Source organism: Branchiostoma lanceolatum, chromosome 8 (assembly GCF_035083965.1).
Source record: "Branchiostoma lanceolatum isolate klBraLanc5 chromosome 8, klBraLanc5.hap2, whole genome shotgun sequence".
Lineage (NCBI taxonomy): Eukaryota > Metazoa > Chordata > Leptocardii > Amphioxiformes > Branchiostomatidae > Branchiostoma > Branchiostoma lanceolatum.
The window spans coordinates 8417458-8443098 of record NC_089729.1 but is presented as its reverse complement, the minus strand read 5'-3'; the positions used below and the strand labels follow the sequence as shown (position 1 = coordinate 8443098).

Below are 25641 nucleotides of genomic sequence, written 5' to 3'. Positions count from 1 at the left end.
GACTATATACATCACGACGGGGCGTGCGATTGTTCAAGCGTCAGGACCGCGATGTAGACACGATTTTAAAGGGCAAGGCGAGACGTTGCGACAAATATTGAGCTATGTTTGCGCCTGTTTCGTGTCACCAGGAACTGTGGAAAGACAACCTATTAGGGTTTTGTAATCATTAAAAACAGAAGACTAGATCGAGGAAGACAGTATAATTGATTGGTTGACGTAGGAATAGCTCATTAGGAAATAGGAACCATCGTTAATCAGATAGTGCTTCCACCCGAGCGCAGTGGGTAGTTAAAGTCATTACTTGTTTACAATATCATTCCAATGTCAGTTAAGTGGTAATTCCTATTTTGATCATGACGACACTTGATGCTCCATTGTGTAGGGCATGCATAAAGCTGTATGTTGACACAGTTCAGTGGTGTGAAGTTACAGAGCCCTTGGTTATAGGAACAACAGAGAGAAATCTGACTTACGATTTCACCAACAAAATGACCCGAAGTTTTAAAAGGACTCAATTTTCATATCAATGTGGAAATCCGATGTGTAAGTTTTGCCTTAACTTGAATGTACTGTTATGTGTGTCGTCAAATTGTGATAAAGACTTTTTGTCCAGGCAGAGCTCGAGATTTTCATAGGTATTCATGTACAGGTATTCTATACACACATGGTCTATAGGAAGTATAGGAAAACTCTTCAGTTGACAAATTTCATTTCTGTTATTACATTTGAGTTTATAGTATCTTAATAGCAATAAGTTCAGTTTCCGGAATTCTGGGTTACGGGCAATGACCATATCATGATCGAGGGCATGATCTGACTTGACATCTATCTAGAAAAGAAAATCTTTACATATTACTGACGGATTGCAATAAGGTTCGTGTGGCTTACTGCAGGTACTCGTACGGTACCCTCAGCACGCAGGCCGCGGAGGCCACTGTGGTGATGGGGGGCGCGGAGACGGGCCTCCACCGGCGGTCTCCCCGTCGGTACGTGCAGGCGGTGGAGAACACCTTGGTCTGGTTGTGCAGATCCCTCCCTCCGCAGACGAAGGTCTCCTCGCCCACCACACAGCAGGCGTACAGCACGCGCTGTCCGCTGAAGTGCATGACAGGGACGCGTTCGTTGGTCGCCTCCCATGTGTCCTCCCGCGGACTGTAGCGGACCACGTCCGAGCCCTCCACGAACAGGTAGATGTTGTCCTTGATCACCCTGGCGACGGGAACGTAGTGGAAGCGCGAAATCCCCGGGGGAACGTTTCGCCAGCGGTCGCACACCGTGTCGTACATCTCTACCGAACTGCTCACTATGTTGCCCTCTTTCAGTCCGCTGATTGCATAGATGAAGCGGTCGTCGACGGTGGCGGTCTCGAAGAGGCATCGACCGGTCCGCATGGGCGCCACGAATGTCCACTTCTTGGAGGGGTTGCTGAGGTCGAGGCACTCCACAGAGTTGTGGATGACTCCCCCGTTCTCGCCTCCCATCGCGAAGAGCCGGCCGTCGCAGGCGGCCAGTGCAGGGTACGCCCGGGGGGTCTGCATGTCCGGCATCCCCTGCCACGTGTTACTGAATGGGTCGAACATGTACACCGCGCGGTTACTGGTGGTGGTGCGACTCAACTTCCCTCCAGCCACGTACAGACACCCGTCTAGAACGGTCACGGAGTGCGAGCAGACCTTGCAGGGGAGGGGTGCCAGGCTTGCCCAGCGCTGCTCTTCAAGAACGTACGCTAACGTGCTGCTGATCCTTCCCTTCTTAGACTTCCCTCCCAGTACTACCACTGCCGTGATGAGCCTGCCTTGCCTCGGTATCAGCCGTGGAGATACCGTCAGAGAATCCGGGTAGTTGCTATTTTCGAAAACCTCCATGAGGTAGCTCCTGCATTTGGGGCTTTGTCCGACCAGTTCTTCCGTTTCGACGCAGTCCAGGAGATATTCTTTGTCTATCTCCGCCAGGCGAATCTGAGACATGAGTCTGGGGAACAGATGCCTCCGGTGTTGTATATCGTGTCTGGTCCAGCGTACGATAAGTTCGAAAACTGTCTCCTCGCGGAGAACTCTCAGTCTATCGTCTGCTATCAGATCTCGGAGCTGTCCAAAAGGGAGCTGAAGCACTTCCTCTCCCTGCACCATGTCATTAAAGTTGTTTTGGATGAAGCGCTTGGACGTGTCCAGTAAGTCTTTAATGTTGTACACGCTGGCGAGGGATCTGACGCCGAGACAGTTGCCCGCCGTGATGTGGTTGCCGAGGAAGTCAGCGCAGCGTGCTCGGAGTCTCTCCAGCATGAGGTGGTCGGAGCCCCGCAGGATGTCCTCCACGTTCCCCTCGTTGATATCGGCCCGTCCGGTGTAGATGAAGTCCAGGATCTGTTCCATGGCGGCGGGAGTGGCGCACGTGAGGGCGATGTGGTTGGTTTGACTCTCGGTCATGTTGGAGTCGTACAGGGCGTCGAAGTACGGGCTGCAGGCGGCCAGGACGTTCCGGTGCGCGTGGAAGTCCCACCCGCCGACGCTCACCACCATGTCAGTAAACCTCCCCTCGCGGCGCTGCCACTGCAGTCTGCCGAGGATCTCCGTGCAGTGGTCGGGCTGACACGCCTCTCCGGCCGAGGGCAGGGACACACTGCTGCCGGGACTGCTGTCGGACATGGTGGCTCTGTCGTGTCCCTTCCTGCTACCCGCCTAAGTGCCCTTTAATTGTTGATCCGAGCGCCACGCACAGCTTCCCCGCTCGGAATGGGAAAGAGCTGTCAAATGAAGTCCCCAATGGGACACTATCAGTCTTATAGCAAATAGGGTTCGCTGTCCCTGCACAGATAGACAAATGGATGCTGTCGATTGCAATCACGTAGGACTCCGTCAAACTCACGTCCTGCGCGCGGGTCGATCGGACTCAGTAATCGAACCTAATGCTCCCAAATGTACCCTTAATGAGCAGAGAGCTCCGCGTTTCGCACACTGGCCGGCAACAAATGGGCAGCCATGCTTTTAACGTGGGAATACGTCTTCCCGGACGGGATTTCAATACTTCTGTTCTGATCAAATGCCCGTGTCGCGCGGATTGCCTGGATTTAGAACTGACGAATCTGTTCCAAATGCTTCAATATAACGTCCACGGTATACTTTATATCGACCGTACCCTTTACTACAATTTTCCCACTCCAACATAAATCAAAGATAAGGTAGGTCCCCAGATAAATGTTGTTATGATGCATATGTTATGACGGGAGGATTATGCGTAGCATACGTTTCCTATCTGGTTAGAGAAAGCCGGCGGCGCGATTCCTAATTATAGCGTATCAACAATAGATGAGATATCTGCGTCACGGCATGTGGGTGACAGCGAACAAAGTGCTATATCGGCTCCCGAGATTGACTGATAGAATGATTGGTGGTAATCTCATGTCTTTGCACTCGATTTGGATTTCCGAGCGCTCGTTACGCGGGACAGGAAATGGTCCTCAACCCGGGCTGTAAAACAAAACAGGCGAGTCGGCCAACACGACGTAATGGACGCTGTCGTCGGGAAAACCGCTTCTTCAAACCCCAGAGTCATAAAGAAGGATGGCCCAGCCTTATCGGGGAATAGGGTTTGCGGTTGACGCTGTAGGAACTTCTGTCGTTCATTAACAGGCACATTTGTATTTGTATATTAAAGATGCGCACGCCTAAGGGCTCTAGTCTACTAGACGGCGATCGCTGAGAGACTGTGAACTAGAATTGTGTGACCCTTGATTCCATAATTGGACTATGATGCAAGATGTAAAAGTATAGTTTAAAATGCAACAAAGCACACACTACGTTTAAAAAAAATCGTTCTTTGTCTGCAACGTTTGTTGAGCGATCTGTCCAATCTTTGGTCGCTCAGCGGTGGCAGCCTCTAGTGGAAAGGAGGTTAAGAGGGTAGGAGGAAATTTAGCACTTCTTTCGGGAGGACGAGATAATCAGCGTTTGCCTTTTGCAATTGGTAGATTATTGTCATCAGTAATCTACAAATTTTTACTAGGTGTTATATAGCATTGACAACAGTTTAATCTTTTGACATGATCCAATCTTACTTGCGGTCCGTGTTTACATTTCTTGTGCAGTAAAATGAGGAAATTGTGTATATTCTAAAGTGAATGCAAATCTCTTTAAAAAGTGGTTTGCCCACATCCTGCCTCACGAGTACACTCTCACATGTAGAAAACAGAAATGTCAGAAATCCCAAAATAGCACATCAAGTCAACTGGCGTATTCAACCATGGGAGGGCATCATTCTACAAAAAGAAGAGCTAAAAAATAAATGTGTGATGACATCAAGTACACTTCGATCTTAAGATATCCCAAATTCATGCGATGCTAGGCTCATCGCATACTCGAAACCACTCCCATTCCGAATTAACATCTATTAGATACATGTCATTTCATAGAACCAAACTTTTCCTTCTTTTATCATTGTCCGGTGTGTGCGTATATGCAGGCGATCTATCGATCGTATGAATGCATGAGTGGTGTAATGATGAATATCATCCTAGTCCAACATGTAACGCCGGCAGACAGCTGAAGCTATAACTACATCAACTAATCCATTGTACAATTATGCTACCGCTGCCAGGTTGCAATCCCTCTGTCAAAAGCGAATTGCACGGACTTATCGAATTCCAGTGACTCGGATATTCTTACCCGCGGTATTGTTAGGAATTGTCCATTTTCATAATGATTAGCCAGTCACGGCATGCTCCGTTCCGCTTCCCCTTGTGCAAGATGAAGCGACTTCTACAAAGGTTATCATAACCTGATTTCCGGTCTTGGCAATTATGTTTGCTTAAGTAACCTCTTCAGTTCCACCCTTAAAGGAGCCCGAGGTACACGCTAGGGCTGTAAGATATCAATCTTGGTCAGGAAATGACCCCGTGGGCGGAAATCCCCATCCCATGGACAGAGGCATAAAAACGGCCGTTAACCTGAACCATTCGTCTTGTATTGTTCTCCTGCCGCCGGTGGGAAATGGCCATGGGAAAAACGGGCATGGGGAACACTTAAGTACAGGTTGAATGTGAAGCATTAGATGTGAGTTTGAGTTTGAGTGCAATAATTTTGCCATGGTTCTCTCCGGTCCGACGTACTTTTTCTTGGTGATATTGTAGTAATTTTCAATACATTCTAAAGCGTACCAATACTTGACTTTATTGTAGAATGAACGTTATTTATAAGAGTATTAGATAATGATTTATAGAATAGTCGTATTGATTTAACATAACTATTGAAGGCTTTGTAAAATCTCCTTTCTGCATATGGCGTTTTGAGGATAACTGTCTATTGTCCTGCCGCTCTCATTGTAAACTTCCCGGAAATGGAATTTGACGCTTTGACTCCATGAAATTGCGTTTTCCTGACGAAAGACTAAGATATGAACACATCAATTTGCCCAAACAATTGCTAGAGACATTGTAAAAAGGCAGCAAGTTTTTTTTTAAAGTGTCATGCACGTAATGCACTCTAGAAACTCATTTCACGTTCAGTTCTTTGAACCCCCAGTCTATCCCAGTCCCATCGCTTCTTCACCGCTCCATCACTGTCTCAGAGGTCCTCTGTGGCGTCACAGCTGTGAATGAGCGACTAAAATGAAGTACTGCCTAGCTTTCCAGTTGAAGACGTTGAAACAGATGGCGGTATTCTCGCTGCGTCTGTGGCTTTATCCCTCTGACGGACGGGGCAGCGTGGTGCCGTGTACCCATCAGTTTTCTCACGCCCGTATTGATGGTCGGTCGGTCGTCAAACCCATGTGAAATCCACTTCAGCACAGCAGACATTACCGCAGTGATTGGTAGAATGTAGAGTGTTTGAAACATTTATGTGTACAGATCCTGTGGCATGGCGGTGTTACAAGCGCCAATAAACATAATGATTCCTTGTTTTCTGCTTGTTGTGCAGCGCAAGAAAAATGTATCATTGATATTGACATACTTCAATGGAGACTTGCATCGTTATTCTTATTATCATATGATAATCAGTATTTTGCTTCTTCAGTAAAAACGGGAATTACACATCCCTTTCCTCTAGAGGCTGCGACCAAAGACTTGACAGATCGCTGAACGAATTTCATTGATAAGAAAACTAATTTTTGCGTTTTGTGTGTTTTGTTGTCTTTTGAATAATATTTTAGACCTCACATCACATTCCATTTAGAAAATCAAGGGTGACACAAATCCAATTTGTCACGGTACGGTCGCCCAGCGATCGCCGCCCGATGAAAAGGAGGCTTTATAAAAGTAGCAGGTACATGTACGCATTTGAACGTAAATTGTTCTCTCATACTATCCAACACAATTATTACCACATCAGGCAGTTGATGCAGAAGATATCAGTGAAAATGTTCGCTGCCACGGCGGTTTCGTTATGTTGGCCCTGTGTCCATCAGGCCCCCATTCCACTAGACGGCGCTCTCACTGCGCTCTCACTGCGACCTCACTGCAACCTCACTGCGACCTCACTGCGACCTCAGCTGGGTTTGTGTAACCCTTGATTTCATGATTGGAATATCATGCAAATTATAAAAGTATGACTGGAGACACAATAAAACACGCAAAGCGTAAAAAAATCATCAGTTCCTTACGTTGAGTTGAGTCAATTTCTAGCCTGGGTAACATCCTCCGTAGTGACCGCTGGCCTTTCTAACCTGTTTTAGCAAGCGATCTTTATGAGCCAGCAGTCACTACGGAAGATGCTATTCAGGCTAGTCAATTGTTGGTCGCAGAGAGAGCGCGGTGAGGTCGCCGCCCTGGTGGAATGGGGGTATCAGCAGAGCCATTACCGACGCCGCTCCTACCTGCAGAAATCCAATCAGTCCTGATGGCGTGTGAAATCCGAGTCAACACGTGGAATAAATACAAGGATTCTCCCCAATCTCCAGGACCTCTTTACAACCACTTTGACAACATAGATTACATGATTTAAAGGTTTTACTGACTGCAACTTTCCTATCTCATTACTGTCATTACTGGGCACGGGCGGGGCGAAGTGGTGCTGGTATTTGCCGTCAGATGTCATCCGCTTGTGTGACATGGGTGGCCGGTACTAGTTCCGACTGTAACATTTTCGTTCAGTCATCCTGTGATAACTGTAAGATTGTAGTAACTGCAACATGGTACAACATGACTTGTTGTTTGTATTGTATTCAAAGGGTCTTTCTTTCTTCAAATATTAGTTGTTCAGAAGAGTTATTTAGTTTTGTCGAATCAAGAAAGTCTTGTAATCAAGGAAAGTCACACAAACCACTTCCTGTTCGAAATCATACGCACTGCGCACTGACATACATGTCTCCATGATATGTGTTCACCTATCGAGAAATGGAATGATGTGGTGACTGGATATGAGTTGCGAGGAAAGTCTTAGAGTTACAGCTTTTTGTCTTTGAGATGGTAGATTTCCAATGCTTACAACATCCCCGGAACGAACGTTAGAAGCACTACTTTGGCTATGCAAAAAGTAACCAGCACTACAGCTGTATGGTCTTCCACCTACATCACAGATGTACATCACATCTACATCTACGAGACAGATTAGAACGAAGATTAGTAATGATCTCTCTGGGATACGTTAATGAGTGTGGGAAGTCGACCTGTAGTTAATGAAGATGTTCTATTTTCCCTCACTGACAGCTGTCCAATATGGGTCAATCAAAGAGTCGTGGCTCAGTTTTCATCTTCTGTATTGCAGGTGTGATGAGGGTAATTCGCTAAAGTCGCAGTCTCACACGTGCTTGTTAAAAAGGACAGATCTATCCTATTGAAGTATGCAGTCTATAACAGTACAGTCGGGAATGAAGGGTTCCACCATTGGAGGAAGTAGGTAATGTGTTTGAAAGGAATTCCCTGGGGGTTGCCAAGTAAGCACGAACTGGACCGTAATGGAGACCAGATCACAGCTGGATAAGTGTTCATGTCAGGTATCGCCTGCCCTTCGAGCGAGCAACGCCAATCCTTTAAAACGCGCTTGAGTCAAGTTAAAGCGTCCAGCTATTGTACCCAATGGCAGACTTATACGATATAGATCAGAGTAATGCTGATAAAGATTTCCTGCGCTTACAGGCAAGGGGGAGTATTGCTGCTCACATAGAGTGCGTTCACTTGCCTGCGCAGTGACCTTATTCTTCATGGGTACGTACTAATTTTCCTGACGCACACGTAACAGATATTTCCATACCTATTCGAGATATAGAAAGGGGAACAGATCCAGACTGACTCCAACGCGCCGTGCTACACAGCACTAGCACTGTGGATCATGAGGTCTGGGGGAATTGATCTCCACGATCTTTTCGTCGGCACATCATAAGAAATGACCACATCAATGAATGTGTAACGAAGCAGGGCCCTTGAGCACCAGAGCACTCCATTGATCCACAGCCCCTCTCCCTGCCAATACGGCTTCCACCGCCTCTCAAACCGAAAAGATCCTTCACTGTTAGCGCCTGAATATTCCTGGACACGCTCGCTGTAGATCCTCTCAACGCGGTCGATAGTTGTGGTCAAGAGTCTTTAAGAAAGAGCTGGTTGCGTCTTAAGTCAGCCACTTCAGACGTAGGTATGGCACTCAAAGGCACACCGTCTTTGACTAAAACCCAACAGTCTGTAGGTGAAAGGTTCAATGGCTGGCCAAAGTCGGAGCAAGAAAGTTGCACGGACACGCACGAGATCTTTCTATCAATGCAGATTCGGACAAAAAGTGATCTAAAATGCTGTGATTTAGTCTAGCAAACAAGCACACCATTTGTAGAAAAATAGCACTTCGTGTGTGACATCATCAGAAAAAGGAAAGTTGCTTCTGATGCAAACTATGACGTCTAGTTAATACTTAAACTCGTTTAATTCATAAAAAGTGTTGAGTAGCTTAACCTTTACATGTTGACATATGTTTGGATTCAATGGACCATCAACACACAACTGAGCTACATGTATCACATAAGCAGACAGTCTCGTGTTGGAGAGATTTCTTCAGACATTTCGGAAAGACCATCGATATTTCGGTCACTCTGATGTTACGTTATATTGTGATTAACTCCGTAAAATATTCCCTTGTTACAATTTCCCCATTAAGAGGCGCCCAAATCCTTGCCTTTAAGCGATGGCATTTGGAGATGAAAGTTTTACTAGTCCCGGAGCGTCTTTTCCGTCCGCTGATAATGTCTTTGGAATCCACTCCGGTCCAACATCAGGGCGCTTTTGTGCACTACAGCCGACACTCGTCAATCCCTATCATTCACGTTATCCTGGTAAGTATCTCCTCGCCGCTGTCACGGACCATCACATCCAGACAGAGATAAAATTCATTTCCGTACGAATCCACCTGGCGAGTTCCGGGAAAGGTCGACCGAAACGCACAACACGAAATGTTGGTCCTTTGGAATTTACAGTAATTACTTTATAATTACCGCTGTTTGAACAAGATGAACAAGAGATAAATGTCAAGCTCTACTACAAACATCACGTTTTTCATTTGTGAGACAAGATCATCGATTTTCCTCTACGAAACGCAGAGAAGGCTGTCGGATCTAGAGTTGGTAGTAGGTGCTGCACTGAGGCAACCAGAGGTTCTATAAAGTGACATGATATTGAGACAGAGAAGCTTTCAAGCTGAACAATATAAGCATTACTTTACGCATTTGCTCATAAAGAATTACAGTTTATAGAACGTTTGTTATGAACATATTACTCTCGCCTCGACGGGCAAACCAAAACATATCAGAACACAATCGCTGTTCTAAGAGTTATAAATGGAAATGCGTGAACCTTCGTGATCACGTCAAGTGAACGGCATGACCTCTTAACCCGCAGTGCTAAATTTGGCCACAGATGCTTGCCGGATCACCCTACTGAGACGTGGCGGCGCTTCGGTCCATGCATGGTATAGTCAAGATGGGAGACAGTTTTTATCAATCCTGATAACTCTATGATACGAAACCGCATAAGAAACCGCAATGTTGGAGCACGTCTACAATGAACGAAGATGAGGTCAAATATGCTGATGGTTCTAATTTTCCACGGTTCCCTAGTACGAATGGAAAGGATTGTTGTTAGGGGGGGTAAGGCAGTCAATGATTCAGCACCAAGGACAGGCCTTATACATCACCCCAAAAGTATAGAAAAGCAACCATGTGGATTTACTGATGCAGGTTAGACGTCGAGGTGTTGAGATACGCAAGAAAATAGTTACCCAAGCAACTGGATAGATGCTGTGGGTTGTGACATCGGGTTTGTACGAGATTAGTCTTGGAATTGGACGTAGAGAGGGCGATGGAAACATTTCAGCACTACGGACAAAGCCTACAGAACACGAAAAACCTCGTAGCAACAAGGGAGTCAACTCAGCGATACCTCTAACACCTCTGGTTCAACCTCAAAATGAGATATAGTTAACGGAAATACTAGCGGTTTAAAAGCAATACCAAGGGTACGTTAAACATTTTAAGAATGCTTCACATGGGATGGGCCCAACGCCTTCAAGAAAGACATGGCAAAGTTCGTGACTAAGATGCATTTTTCATCGGCGTTAGGGACTACGTGTGACGCCTACAACTGTAAAGGTGATATATATTCACAAGTTTACAACCTCGTCGCGCTGAGAGCTACTCCCCATGTCAGGCGCTTCTCGGCATTTTGAAACAATGGCTGTTATTTGTTGATTGCGTGCTGTTCTCTACACTGCTCTATAAGGGACAACCATCTGAAATTATAGCAGTCAGAAAATGGGATGTAATCAGCTGTAAGAAGGCGATATCAGAACAAGGAACAGAGAGCAAAAGAGAAGCTTGTTGTATTGATTGATTGATAAATGGGCTTTATTTCACACCAATGGAGCAGACAGGAAGGAGTTGGTCATGACATTGAAAGGAACAGGTCGAGTGTCAATCTCCAACTTGAAACTTGATAAATCAAAAGACTTGAGGTGAGCTACATTTGCTTGTGTTGAACGAGAGTACCAAAGTTTATCATGGGATGTACCAACACAGATGAGCTTTTATGCTAAATCAAAAGGCTGTTGGCAAAACGAAAACAGGGCAAACCAAGACTGAAGCACCCCCCTGGCGGGTTAGTAAATGACACACTAGGGAAACGTTTAATGCGGAATGTACAGTCACGTCCCCTCTACTGTGACCTGCATAATGCTTCAATGAATATTGCAAGCTGGCTTATTTTCCCGCTCAAATTGCCAATATACAAGATTGATACCCTACAAGACCGTATATTTCCCAGCAGTCATTGATTTTTGTTCCCCTCCGATGCACCTTTGGAACAACTCAGCTCAGCTTGAGATTTAATGTAGAAACTGTACACTTAGTGAAAAAACAGAGTTGTCCACACTATACGCATGATGTGCAAAATGACTCGTGGACGTACCGACTACTAAATATCTATTACTAGCTCAAAAAAGAACAAGAAACAGTCATGCCTTCAAGCAAGAGTTATCAACCCGGAAATGAGGTACTGTAGGAGCATCTTCACTAGATAGCTTAAACAACGCTTACAGCTAGATGTGCAACAATGATACAGTTACCGCTATGTAGATACATGTGTAATTTGTATGAAATGTGGCTACATTCTCCAGGAAACACTGTATATACTATCAGTGTAATTACTGAAGCATATACTATTATCTTAATTGATGTAGAAAGACAATTCACATGACATATGGCTCCATTCTTCAGGAACCATTGTACGTACTTTAATGTTTGCATTCCAGTACCAAAAAGGCAACTCGAAAATGGTCCAACCTTTGATATATATTTAGGAAAGCATGCAGCATTGTCTACATCGAAGGTCCAAGTAGTACACAGCCTTCCGTTGAGTGTGTGTTATAGACTGGTAACATTTAACTTGAATTACTCAGAATTTATCCGAGGTAAGTCATATTACACCTGCATAGTTGCATTAGATATATCATCATAAGTCTATCTAAACCCAAAGAAATGCTTCCATCTAGCAGCTAACCACAGTTCATGTAATATATGTATCTTGCCATGATACAAAACAAATTTGAAGACTATGTACATATCAAGTTACACTTATAAGAAAGATGATATTGTCTTCTGTAAACCAATGAATATTACTTTTTTGTCGCTTTATTTTGTCTAACTTTTTTATTGACAGTTTTTCAAACAAGAGAAGTAGAGACACGAACACACGCAAATCGAAGGATAGCAGTATTTCTATACATTAAATACACCTTTTTGAGCAGTATATACAGATCTGAAAATGCTGAATATACTAACCTTAGCCCTACAGACTCATTATTTTCTCCTACATGTCCTTTTCATTTTAGTCATGCTCATACAAGGTCTTATAAAGGCCAACAATATAACCTTACTCAACCAGTCAAGTGGAAAAATTGGATTCAAGAATGCCAAGCTTTCTCAAAGGTTTGTATTTTTCTGTCACCTTTACCATACACCACCCTAGGGACTGCTTATGGTGGGGTATGGTAATGGTAACAGAAAGATACAAACCTTTGAGAAAGCTTGGCATTCTTAAGTTAAAGGCAAACTCAACACCAGAAGTGGGTGTAATTTTGTAAAAGACCACATCTTTATGAATACAAAATCAACTTTTTTAGAAATGAATCACACTCCAAGGAAGAAACAAATGAACCTGTGAAATGCGACTGTTGCCTGGTCCAGGTTCAAGGTCAATTTGCCAATTACATTCTTGGATTCAGAACAAATATTATTATCAGAACCATGACACTCTCCTCTGGAGTTGAGTATGCCTTGAAATTTTTAAATATAAACAGTCAATATAACATCTATAACAGTGACATATACATGTATGACCTTTGCTGTAGATATACAGAAGAGCATGCAATCCATCAATATTTGCGATGACATTTGGTAGTGTAGGAACTAACCAATTCTTAATAACAAAATATAGCCTTCGTGTTTTTCAGGAGATTTTTGAAAGTGAAAACATGACTGTAATATACCTAGCGTGAAACTCTCATTATTCCATATTAAGAACACAGCTTTGTGACACATGATATATCCCATAACCTACAGAAAACACCATTAAGTACTGTTATAATAATATAACACAATATAGAACATCTCCCATTTCAGTGCATATTTAACTAAGCATAACAAGCTGGCAGACTTAAGGAATGAATGTATCCTTTAGTTTTGCATTCCACATGCAGGATCAGGTCTTCTCGTGATTGGTCTTCACTGTGTTGCCATGACAACCCTAGTGCCGCTGAACCTGACCAAAGGGGCTGTACTGTAAGACAAAAGAAAATACAGATTATTACAAAATGCGAAATATCATTGCACAAGTACAACAAAGTAGAGATTGGTGTGGTGAGCAACAGTTGAGTCTGGAGCTGTAATTTCAAACATCAGAAATGATCCAGATAATCATCACCATCATTATCAGCCATACTTTTAAGAGCAATAGAGCTTTCAGCTTTCTTAAACTACTCAAATCTTTACCGGTGACCACCTATGCATAAGGACAATCTGGTCATTGTGAACACTTTTTTGTGGTCCCTTAGATGGCTTTTTCCACTGAACTTATTAATGATAAGCACAAAGAATCCTGTCTAGAGTGGCTACCTTTACTTTGACCATTTTCTCCAACCATTTTCTCCAAGTCCCTTGACTGGTTTAACAGTTATAGAGAGGTTTGACTGTAAGGTTAATGTATAATTGGGGTAGGTAGTATGCGGATATAAATTCTACAATACTCATTACATGCACGGGACAAGTGATTGTGTCGAACAGTATTGGTTTGTCCTAAATCTTTCCAAAGTTTTCTTCCTGCTGTTCCCAACACGACGACCTCTGATTGACCTTGGTGCCTGAGGCTGAGCCATGGGGAGGTAAGTTTGATTCCAGTAACAAGATAGATGTCTCCAATCCAGTCAATACATCAATATGTACAATTTCATCCATGCTTACATAATCAGACATACATTTCTGGAACATACAATGTCTGTGTCTCAAATTATGCTAAAACAATTTATCATCATAATGGTCATCAAAAAGAGGTCAGGTCACATTGGCTTATTCATGAACATGAATTAAAGATGAATATCCTGACATCTTATAAGGAGTTGGAACTGACCACCCTAGGGCATGGTGGACGTTATTACTTACGCATCATTCTAACATTGAAGTATTGATTTCTGAAGGGTCGTAAAACATGATTACACATCAGTGAGTGTCGGCTTCTGATGAGTCAAACATGGAGGTACTTCCTCATTAATGGCTCAAATTACCTGACAGGAACTCATGGCACGTTTCATTTCTAACTGCTGGGAACAGAGAGAATACTGTTAATTCTTGTTTCTTTCACTGTAACTTTATGTTCACTGTTTTCAGTCACCTCTGTACCGTGAACTTATCATTACCGTGAAAAACCTGTTGTAATAATATGATTCCTTCACACATCCGTTCTGCAAATCACCACCACCAAAATATCCATTTTTCTTACAACGTAAAATTTTGCTACTGTGAAGATAAAGTGAATCACAGTACTGTACTTTCATCGATTGACAGAAAGATTTTCATGATGCTTTCAACATACAATTTTATAATCCATATTGATTGAAACGTTAGAAGATTAAGGAAGATATTAATGACAGATATTGAAGGTGAACAAGCATATACACATTTTCATGTCACACAGCTAACAGTATTGAAAATATTTCTTTCTTAGATCACGGACTAGTATTGAAACTTTCTCTTTTATGCACCCTCTCTAGGCACTTCCAGGGTTGGAGGCATCCTGGAGGCATTAATAATTGGTTGGCACAATTTATGAGAGCCTCATCTACTGTCGTCCTCATGGGAGAATCAGTGACCCAGAAGTTTCTGTTTACTGTTTCATGAGTTTTCTGACAGCAAGGATTCCGGATTTATGCCTTCTAATGGAATTATGTTCTTTCAGTTCAAGGAAATGTTGGAATGTGGTTCTTCTACTAACCCCCTACAGGTAACATATGAGATGTACACATGAAATATTCATGAATTTTGCTTTGATCTTCTGGAGATCATTATCTTTATGTCCTGACCGAATGTTTCTTTATGGCCCTATTGCCTTTTTCAAAGCCCTTTTCCCACAAAGACAAGTGCTTTCTATGAAAATGTAATGTCTTCTTGAACCAGAAATAAATCCGATTGTCGTCAGAAGGATTTTCAATTATAGACAGTCTTGGAACCATAATCTTGCTGTAGATTAGAACCTGGTGACATTAGTCCCATGATAGGTTTAGGACAAAAACTTGAAGGCAGTTTTGGGACAGTCATGGATGTGTTGTGCAAATTTAGCTGTGATGCACAGAAACGGTTGTTGTAGATCTTTGTCAATGGTCTATTCTGCCACAGTCTAGCTGAACATCCTAGGATAAAACAGTCACTCCACAAATGTGACTGCCCCTTAAAGGATTCAATTGTAGTGTCTGACAGCTGATAAGTGTGAAATGTGGCTACATAACAGTATAGTATCATTATTTTGAATATCGTTATTTACCATCTCGCAATATTGAGTGCAAATAACCTAATTTAGACCACTTCTGATTCACTTGATAACTATGATAATAGATTTTGTTTTTTGATAAGAATATCCGTATAAAGAATTGGGATGAACTGAACAAAGAGTAAGAAAAGGCAGAGAGATGCCACAAGAAACCTCTTAGTTTGTCTAATGAAATCAGCTTTGGGCAAGCCTGTCCAGTCTTGCCTCTTCTGACTAAGGTTTGGTCTGACCAACCTGTCTAAATTGGATGGTTGGTTCTTTGACCTCTCTCACGCTTACTAATCATTGGATGGATGCACCAAACCTACAGACAATTCATGTGGGTTTTAAAGATGGCCTCTTTCTACCGTTAACTGGTAAATTATTGAGACACTAATCTTAAGCGATGACACCTTATGCCCTGAGACTGTGTGATGATGATGGAGGAGTGAAGATCTAATTTGTATTCTCACCAAAGGGTTCTGGTGTCAACCCAATACTGGCCAGCTGAGTACTTGTAATGGATTCATACCATACTCTTTTACTGGAGTATATAAGGGAAACTGGCCAAGATGTGCCCGACAATCTATGTACCATATATATTGGGGAAATTGAACTTTATTCCCATCATAAAATAACAAAACAACATATTAAGTAATTTAGGTATGATGCAAGAATACTGTATTTGAAAATCTTAACAAGCAGCGCAATTCTAAGGAAAATCAAGAAAGCCCTGTTTTTCAGCATTAATGGGTGAAAATTTAAAATGAAAAGGGGACAGTATGAACATCAAATTACAGTAAATGGAGGGGGATATATCGAAATCTTTGCCTGACTAGACAGAAACTAGCACTGAGGCCAGAACTGATAACTTTCTTCATTTCAGTTTGGATTGCCAACTTGCCATGATTGAAGATCAGGGCATTGCCCTCTCCTGCTCCCCGCACCAGGCCAGCAGCAGAGTATTGTCCATGGGCCTATCGACCCATCTCCGCTTGAAATTAAACCCCAAGGACTGAATAGCATGATGGTACCCTGAACATCAATGTTTATGTTCTCTGTGCATATCAAAGCTGACTCGTCCACAATTTCAAAACTGCATGCTGAGTAAACATTTACTACTCATTTCAAAGGTGATAATTTTCAGCTTTCCCCAAGTCACATAATATTTTTGCATCATCATAAAAGAGTGATTATCATATAAATAATTTGGCGATGATGTATGGGGGAGATATTAAACAATTTGCAGCGTCTAATCTGTTTGCTAATTTGCTTCTTCCATCACGTATTGCTTGTACCACTGTACAGTGAATAGCCATATTTGAATGCAATGGCCTGTACAAAAAAATCATGGTTTTAGTTTCGCCCATTTTTTGCCCTCCAGCCCCCTTCTCTACTATTGTCTCAAATGCGAACTTAAAAGCACCACGAACACTACATTTTCTCCCTATCGCGAAATTAAATGCATTTACAGTAACCTCCTTGCCCACATTAACAGTTGTACAAGCTTCCAGGTACCTTTGACCTCTCATTGGTCTATCCTCTTGAAGTAGCTGATGGATATGGGTCACAAATCCATCCCAAACATCAAGTACTGTAATTCTTGACTGTTTCTTTCACTGTAATTTTATGTTCACTGTTATCACGATCACCTTAAAGTTTGTACCGTGAGCTTAATGGAAAACATTTGTCTTTTGCCCCCTCCCCATCTCTCTACAACAACTAGCGCGTAATATAATACAATACCTACTACTCCTAATCCTTCCCCACAACATCACCGAATTTTTGTGTATTTTCCGCAACCGTGAAGTTAAACAGCATTTTCCTTACACGGTGAAATTTTGCCACCGTGAAGATAAAGTGAATTACAGTGCCCAATTCTAGTCGTGTTGGATGCAGCCTTGAATTTACAAGTACTTCTCACCCAACACAGATGTTGTTTTAATCCCAAACTTTAAATTGTCACATGATGCATCGTGGAATCTACTTTCATGGAGCAAGCTAATCCCCCCCAACATATTCACAGCCCACCATATGGTCCAAACGGCAATGATTTGCAACATCAGGGAGAAAATGTCAGCTTTACTGTACGTTAAGCTCTAACGCTAGTCTGTCATGTCAGAAAATGGATACCATAACAATTTTGCATTATGGTACTATAGTAAATGGCTGAACATTAACTTTCCATCCAGTCCATTTTCCTTTAGATAATGTTACAGGCAGGAGAATGTGAGAGACATTATTACTCCACACAGGTAATCCACCAGCCCGACAGGGAAGCATGACATGAAATACTGTAATACTATGTAGAAGTAACTGCACATCATCGATGACATTTCTCCTGACTGGCTGAAATATTCTTTGTAATTTTGACACGTTTAGGGAAAGAATATAGAAGAACTGCAAAGACATCTTTGCACAAATGTCATAAGGCTTTTTATTATGATCATACTCCTCATGTTGCTACCTGGGAAGTGGTATTATATACAAGTTGATATTTCAAGATCTTCATTTATCCATTATGCCAAGTAATTTCCATCCAATATCATCTTGTTAATCAGAAATGAAGACATGCATAGATGCTCCATCTGCCTCTTGCTACATCGATCAGTATCTATGATTAATTAACCTCACCAACAGTAATTTGTGTATTGAATGCTATCAAGTCATGCATTTTTCTAAAGGTGATTCATCATGTTTATCTAACAGGAAACACGACCTGTTATACTTCATTCTGTGTTTAGAAGTGCTGCCACCATGTAGCTGTTACCAGAACTGTTACCTCACAGCAAACATTGTTGATGGTGTACCCAATGTTGGTATGAAACATCTTTTGGATTGTAAGGTTGTCTTCATTTTAATGATTTCATTCCTGGCATTGGATACCGGTGCAATGGCCAAGTGGGTGGAGTGTTCGCCTTGCATACGGTAGGTCGTGAGTTCGATCCCCGGTTCATACCAAAGACTCTAAAAATGGTACATACTGCTTTCTCTGCTTAGCACTCAGCATTTGGGAAAGAGTATAGCAGTTAAACACACACCATTACCAGTGGACTAGCCCCCTGCTGTAGTGACTTGCACAAAGTTGTGTGGCCCAAAGGCTTTGGAACCGGAGGTGGGCGCCGCCTTATGCACCTTTCGGTGCGGAAAGGACTTAACTAAACTATTGGATATGACAGAAATCAGCAAAATTGCAGTGTCACTGTCAGTGACATCTTTTTGATTCTTTATGGCACCATATGATTCTGAATTTGCCTAGCTAGATTTCTACATGTACTAGTAATAGCTTTTCAAGTGCCCTCTAGCACCCATTCAAGGTACTGCAACAGGCCTCTTCCATACCTGACTGTGCAATAAAATGTGACATGCGTATGTTTTCATATTGATAGTACAGCATTTTTCTTCCCTTGATGCCCAGTTATGCATATGATGTATATTGTTGTAACCACAATGAACTTTGTTGGCACACCATACCAGTGTATTAAATGCCTAGAGCTTCTTTCAAATGCAAGTCTCCTTTCACCTGAGTGTAAGCTTTAGTTTTGCACATCTAATTGTAGAGATAAAGAAATTGTTTTTCAAATGTTAGTCCTCATACTAATACAGGGGGCAGGGGATGCAATATTGCACTCTTATGTTCATGAGGAAACTGATTCAAATGACTACACTTCCTGAAAACACATCAGATTCAGTGTAAGAGCTACAACCAATAGGGAGACCATTTCTGGTCAGACCAGTTTGTGAAAAGTTTGTAAGTGATTGAGGCATTTACTAAGTGTAAAAACAACTTACCACAAGCCTGACAGAGAACATTGCAGGGTTTCCTTTTTTGGTCATGCCGGGTGCCGTGACCATTCCGTTCTGGGCGATTCCCACGTGATGGTCCCGACACAACACAGACTCCAGCGTAACAAACTTGGTCATTGTCTCGTGGAGGCGAAATATGGAGGACTTGTCAGTCCCGTTCCCCTGGAACAAAAGATAAACACGACGGTCAAGTGATTCCTCTCCTACCTTTTCTCAACAGTAGTTTCAATATTGGATTCTCTTCATGCATTTGCATCATTAAACAGAATAAGGAGCAGAAGAAAAAAATATACACAGAAAGAGGGTAAACTTTTTTTAAGAACACTTAAACATGTACTTACAGTTCCAGTGGTGACGCCCCCTACCACAGCCAGGTGAAATGCAGGGTTGCCACAGTTCCTCAGTATGACTTGGTTGGTCCCACAGTTGGTAACAATAAACTGGGCTGAAATCGTCATAGCTGCATTGTTTTATCAGGGCTAAGTAATTCTTTTCGGCACTGGAAATCTCTTATTTGCTGCACGCAAACATCCGTGGCCAAGTACAAGCTTCTATATGCCTAGCTTTGTTGCGGAACACCCCTGGCTTCACTACACTCCTGTGTTAGCTGAGCGACACCCCTAATTAATTCTCACGCAGCAAGCTTTCTCAAAAGTTTTTCTTCTTTGAAACGATAGCAAGCTACATGTAACATCCATTACCATAATACCGCCACGTTTACTGCAATTTCTAAAGTGATACTAATTTAGCAAAGGAGCAACTCATTATTTTTTCCTGGTTACATGTCGATGTTATAGCTTACCTTTGCCACTTATGCTGTGTATGTTTTTTTTTGTCTCTCTTGATCTCCTAAAACGAAATATCGCAATCGTAAGATGTTGCGGAAATGCACCGAGAACGGGCGTGCGCACGGAAGGGGGTTCCATAATACCGCCAGGAAGAAACTCGGCAATCATCTCCCCATTTTTCACCATTATACATCAGCTGTTGTTCCTTTCTTTCGGGGTAGTGCGTGCCCTAAATATACTACGATGTCTGGGGATAAAAAAGTCACTCGAAAACGGATGTTAACTGTTGCGAATTTTGATTTACTGTAGCCCGTCACAACTGCTATCACGTAAAACTTACGTCTGACGTTCTACTATGGTTCAGTTCACATAATGGCGGCTTGTTTTCAGTGTAACGGTCGTATTAATTGTTGGTCTTATCCAAAAATTTAAGATCGTCAAGATCGCAACTAGTCCCGCATGCCCACCACCCCTCGTAATTGATATCTTGAGGGTTAAAGTTGAGACGGCAGGTCTACTATGCTGCTGGGTGTGAATCAGGAGCAGCTCTCTCGTAAGGCCCGGCGGCGGTAATGTTCGATCCAGTTATGGAATAATCCCAAGTGTGCCATGCAAATAAAGACATTTTCTTTAGCTATTTATCACAGAAGAATTATTGGTTCCTGAGTAAATCTTTATTACTAATTTTCGTCTCCCATGCAAACAAAAATGGTATCGACGAGGGGTCCCGAGTTGCAGCGGAGGGGTGCAAATTGTTGGAACCGCGGTTTGGAACCAAACAATACAAGGGTTCATAATCCTACTATAAACTGTTGCTCCTTGGTAAAAAATTCATCATATAGATATCATGCATATAGTGTGATGCGTGTAGATGCAAAACATTTCTCAGTGCTTTGTAGAAATTACATCCGCCCCTGCAAACTATTGGTTTCGCCGAGATTTTCGCGGGAAATTTCCTGTTACGCAATACGGGGGAGGAGCCAGTCTCGGGCGAAAACAATGAAAATGACGACGTTCTATTTTGCGCCAGGTCAACCGCAGTTACGGCGATTAAACAACCGTTCTTGACGATAGATCACACTTTGACACGAGTTTAAGGCCAGTAAAAGAAACTTTATTTTGCTGTTGTTTAAAGAATCGTCTTGAGCTTGAAGCACGTACGATTATTATATGCAAATCCAGCGAACAACGTGCGATGGCGTGATGATATGTTCTTCCCACGACGCGCTAGCCTGCCATGATAAGGGATCGAAAACATTTGACCTCGTTGTCTTCAAATGCCTCGTTATTGAGGCCTTTCTTAGAGTGTATTAAACACCTTGATGTCTGAAGTGTGCATACCTCGGAAATCACTGTTGCTGCACGAGTAGATCTCTTAAAATTCATCACTTTTTAGATTTGGCGGTATTATGATTAGTGGCGGTATTATGGTAATGGATGTTACTATGTGAGACAAATAGATTACTGAAAAATGTTGAGGATGAGGCATGCAGTCCTTACATGTGCAGGAGATGTTACATGTTCAAAAGTTAAATGCCATTCCTAGCCTTTGGTATCTGCTATGGTCTATTCCTCCACATAATGTACACGTTACAATAAGTTGTATTTAATTTCTTTTATGAAATTTCCATTTTCAACCCTGAGGAAATGTATGAGCTGATTTTCTTGTCTTTATGTCATTGGTTCTATTCTTATCATGCTGTTGAATGAAACCACATTACAATGTCATGCACAGCAAGGCTAAACTCCTGTGGTGCAGAAGGGTGCCTTAACATCAAGGTTCAACTTTAGTACAGAGTCAACAAATAATTAGAACATCAGATTTTCAGCTGTATTACTGCAGTCTTTCTCAGGATTCAAGTGACCAAACAACTAGATCTCGTTATCTTACAGACAGTGTTGCATCATCAGCAATTGCTCACAAATGCCTGCCATCCTCCTGGTACCTATGACGATTGCTGAAGTCCATGAATGTCCATAAGGTTGTTTGGTCCCTTGAAGATTGCAGTAAGACAGTCAAAATTTGATGCACTGCTTCTTTCTGTTGGAATAAACTATCTAACTCTGTATAATGCTAACTACCAAAACAGTTTAATGCCCAGGTTGAAGTTTGCTGGGTCGTACCTCCAGCCTCCTGTCCTCCCAGGGCGTCCACTGCTCCGTTGGGCATCACCCGTAAGGCACGCTGGGTCACTTTGGAGAGCAGCTGCAGCACATTGCCTGTGGAGAACAGAGCCTGGTGGGAGGAAATGAGCCGTCAATGTCACATTTCTTACAGTGCCAGGGAAATGAAATTTCCTCTGTCAGCAACGTAAAAAATTTTGTCTTTCTTAAAACATCTATGTAATCTTTAAATCAATTGTCTACAATGTGTCTCAGCTCTTTAGCAATGGGTTGTGGTGTCACAGAAAGGACTCCTTGCCATACTAGCTAATGGAAGAGCTTTTTCTGTGACGTCCCTGAATATTTTTTTCTTGTGTCTTTAGATGCAATTGAAGTAAGATGTAAAGCTTCAATCCAAGGAAATGGCCGTCATTTGTATTTGAAAAAGGCAAAACATCTTCCACCCCTAAAGGGGGTTGTATCCTGCCTTTGGGGGTTTTACCCCTGAGCGCCTGAGCATACTCTCAATTTATGAGAAGATCCTTGAGTCTCATCAACAGAAGTCAGTGGCGGAACAACTCACCAGGGTGTGGCTGACCTTTGACCCATCAACGGCATGGTTGATCTCCCGTTCCACGCCCTTGGCCAGGGCATTCAGCCCCTTCCCTGTCAGACTGACTAACCCTCCAAGGGCCGAGCCTGCAGCTGCCTACAAGCACAACATCACAGATAAATACAATAAGAACACAAAGACACAAAGTAAATGGCATGAAAACATTATTGAAAAAAAAAGAACATCCAGGACACTATCCATGATATAGTAAAAAGAGCATTGATATCTGAAAACTGGTATTTATATCTACCATAATTAAAACTGGTATCTATATCTAATATGATTTAACTTTTCAAATGTGTAGCTGTAAGATACTAGCAGTGACAATGACGGTTGAACAGTTCCTACACAAATTGCTAGAGGGCACAACTAATGGTGTCTTGTGCAAATACTACAGTTACTAATCGTAGTACTGCAAGATTGTTTACTTTCGCAGAGATGAGATTTTGTGGTAGGAAGGGAAATGTTATGCGGTGTTTTAAGTTTGCAGATGAAACACAATTTTGTAGTGCTGTAGAAATATATTGTGGTGTTATGATGTTGCAATAGGAGGTCACTGTGAAAACCTTGAAAATAAAACCACTGCTATTTACAGCATACTCACGGATGCCTTGTACCCCATAGACGGACCCCCTGGTTTCGCTGCAGGCTGAGGAAATAAGAAAGGTTGTACGTATACAGTAAATGAGATCGTTGCACCAAGAGTTGCACTTTTTAAAACTTTTGAAATCAGCATGGTACTGTATCAACGTAACAATGCCCATCTAGAAATGATAAATATAAAACAATCTCCTTGGTATCAATTATAGTTTTCTTTCAAATGCTTCTCCCATATTGACTTGTTACTCTGGTCACACCAATTTCAATCTCAGATATTTAAGAATTTAGTATAGGAGGTCAAACGAGACTGGTAGGAAAACTTGGATCTGACGACATTTACCACATGATGCTGTGTTTATCAAGGCACAGACTTTTCTCAACATTATCACTTTTAATTCCAAGAACGGACAAACTAAATTGGCCTTGCTTCACTACAGGTGCTCAGTAATAGGGGACACATGTGTTGACGTCACAGCTTAATTACAGTACTTACTCTTACCATGATGACTTGTGGGGCAGCAGGCTGGATGTACACATTCGTCTGTCCAGGGGGGGCATACCCGTACCCCCCTGGGGGAGCTTGTGGGGGTGGTGCTGCTTGTGGGGGTTGTGCGGCACCAGGGGGCCCCCACTGGTTGGGGTTGTAAGGGGGTGGGGGGCCGGCAGCAGCGTACGGAGGGGGTTGCATGGGTTGCCCTGGGGGTGCATACCCAGGTGCCCCAGGGGGCGGGGCATAGGCCTGGGGTGGGACCTGGGTAGGGTAGGCTGAGTTTTTGGACATGGCTGAAAAATAAACAACAACTTGTAAACATACAGTAGGTAGGAAATAACGCTTCTCAACTAGAGATTATATTCAGTTTCTGTTTTCTTTCAGTTTATCTATTTATCTATCTACCAGGAATTTACAACTTTGGCATGCACTGTGTCTAAGGTCTTCTATATCAAACTGCAATAGACAATAATTACATTGTTTCTACAACATCATTGGTTTTACCAGGTATGCATTGAATTATTCATGATAATTATAAGGCTGGCCCTCCCCACAAGGAACATGATATGTTGCCCTGGAGGTGCATACCCATCTAAAACAGGTTGCATATAGGGCCAATAGGGGACAATAATTATATTCATTCAGATGTTCAATAAGATGACAATCTTTTAACTCATTACATCGGCCACAGAAAGAATGTCAGCTGAACACAACTAACGTTTACGTACAATATGATGCTCAGACATGTCAAGAATCCGGTTCAGAAAACACTGGGAACTCAATGACATGTTGTTGGGCTGGTTATTAAATTTGTTGTAGTCGATGGGACATCCAGGCTCATCTGACATGTCTGGCAAATACTATTGACAGGTTTTGTCACTGTAGGAAAAACACCTAACGTTATATTATTAAGGTGAACATATCTATTTCCGGTTTGACTACATTTTTGTTTTCCTTTTGTAAATTCGTCAAAACCGCCTGACATGACATCTAAGCCCTGTTTATAGAAGCACAACACATCTATAGACCCCGCTGTTCTGTCAAACATTATTATCAGTTCAAACATTAACCAACCTTTCAGCTCCAAATATGTGAACACCTGAACGATAAGAGAGCACGCAGTTGTTGGTGACTCAACCACAAGTGATGATGACGTCACGATGGGGATGGTGCGTTAATAGTTCTCTCTGGACGTCAGACACGGACTATTGATTTTATGTCCGTCCATTTTTTGCTTCAAAATGATTTTCTTAGTATAAACAGAAGTATTTAGACGTTGATATATTCCATTGGAATTTATGGCGATATCAAATGACCGCCCCTGTTTAGGTCTGAACGGTCCCTAATTGCCCCGCCCCCGCTCAACTGACCAGGTATTGGCAATGGGGACATCTAACGACTGCAATAGATATTGCAGTAACTCTGTACACATGTAGCCAGTGTGAAGCAAGGATATTATTGTGTGAAGGCAAAATCTGCGTTTATAAAACGTTGTTATATTAAAACTGCTACAAGTAACTTCCGAAATCTTTGCATTTGCAAGGATTTGAATACACCCATGTTGATAGCAAACGAGGAATGAGCTAGAACGAGTCTCCCCTCAACATCAAAATTCATGCTCTGTATATGCTTGCAAATTACAAGGACATTATAGTGACCTTGGTGCTTGCCTGTTCTCCATATTTTGTAGTTCTAAATGTAAGATGGATTAGCCTGGTATACGTAGTATCGTTGTTTAGAGGTTGTTGACATACAT

At 42.4% G+C, this 25641-nt stretch overlaps 2 protein-coding genes across 2 annotated transcripts; both read right to left on the bottom strand.

Moving 5' to 3' along the window:
- Positions 1–229: 229 nt before the first annotated feature.
- On the bottom strand, positions 230–3051 carry LOC136440946 (kelch-like protein 20). Its single transcript, XM_066437147.1, has one exon. The coding sequence runs from the start codon at positions 2646–2648 to the stop codon at positions 888–890; it is 1761 nt and encodes a 586-aa protein (XP_066293244.1). The 5' UTR covers positions 2649–3051; the 3' UTR covers positions 230–887.
- Positions 3052–11662: 8611 nt separating this feature from the next.
- On the bottom strand, positions 11663–25056 carry LOC136439928 (uncharacterized). The gene is made up of 8 exons (XM_066435597.1): positions 24960–25056; positions 23895–24178; positions 23400–23444; positions 22766–22891; positions 22204–22315; positions 19633–19736; positions 19277–19453; positions 11663–13246 (listed from the first exon to the last, which is right to left on the bottom strand). Exons 2-8 carry the CDS (start codon positions 24174–24176, stop codon positions 13214–13216), a joined length of 879 nt encoding a protein of 292 aa, XP_066291694.1. The 5' UTR covers positions 24177–24178; positions 24960–25056; the 3' UTR covers positions 11663–13213.
- Between the last annotated feature and the right edge of the window lie 585 nt (positions 25057–25641).

Coding starts and splice junctions, on each gene's coding strand:
- LOC136440946 (XM_066437147.1), bottom strand. CDS start 2,648: ATGTCCGACAGCAGTCCCGGCAGCAGTGTGTCCCTGCCCTCGGCCGGA.
- LOC136439928 (XM_066435597.1), bottom strand. CDS start 24,176: ATGTCCAAAAACTCAGCCTACCCTACCCAGGTCCCACCCCAGGCCTAT. Junction 19,737..22,203: donor GGGAGGACAGGAGGCTGGAG/GTACGACCCAGC, acceptor TGACGATTTCAG/CCCAGTTTATTGTTACCAAC. Junction 13,247..19,276: donor TGTTCTCTGTCAGGCTTGTG/GTAAGTTGTTTT, acceptor TTTGTCTTACAG/TACAGCCCCTTTGGTCAGGT.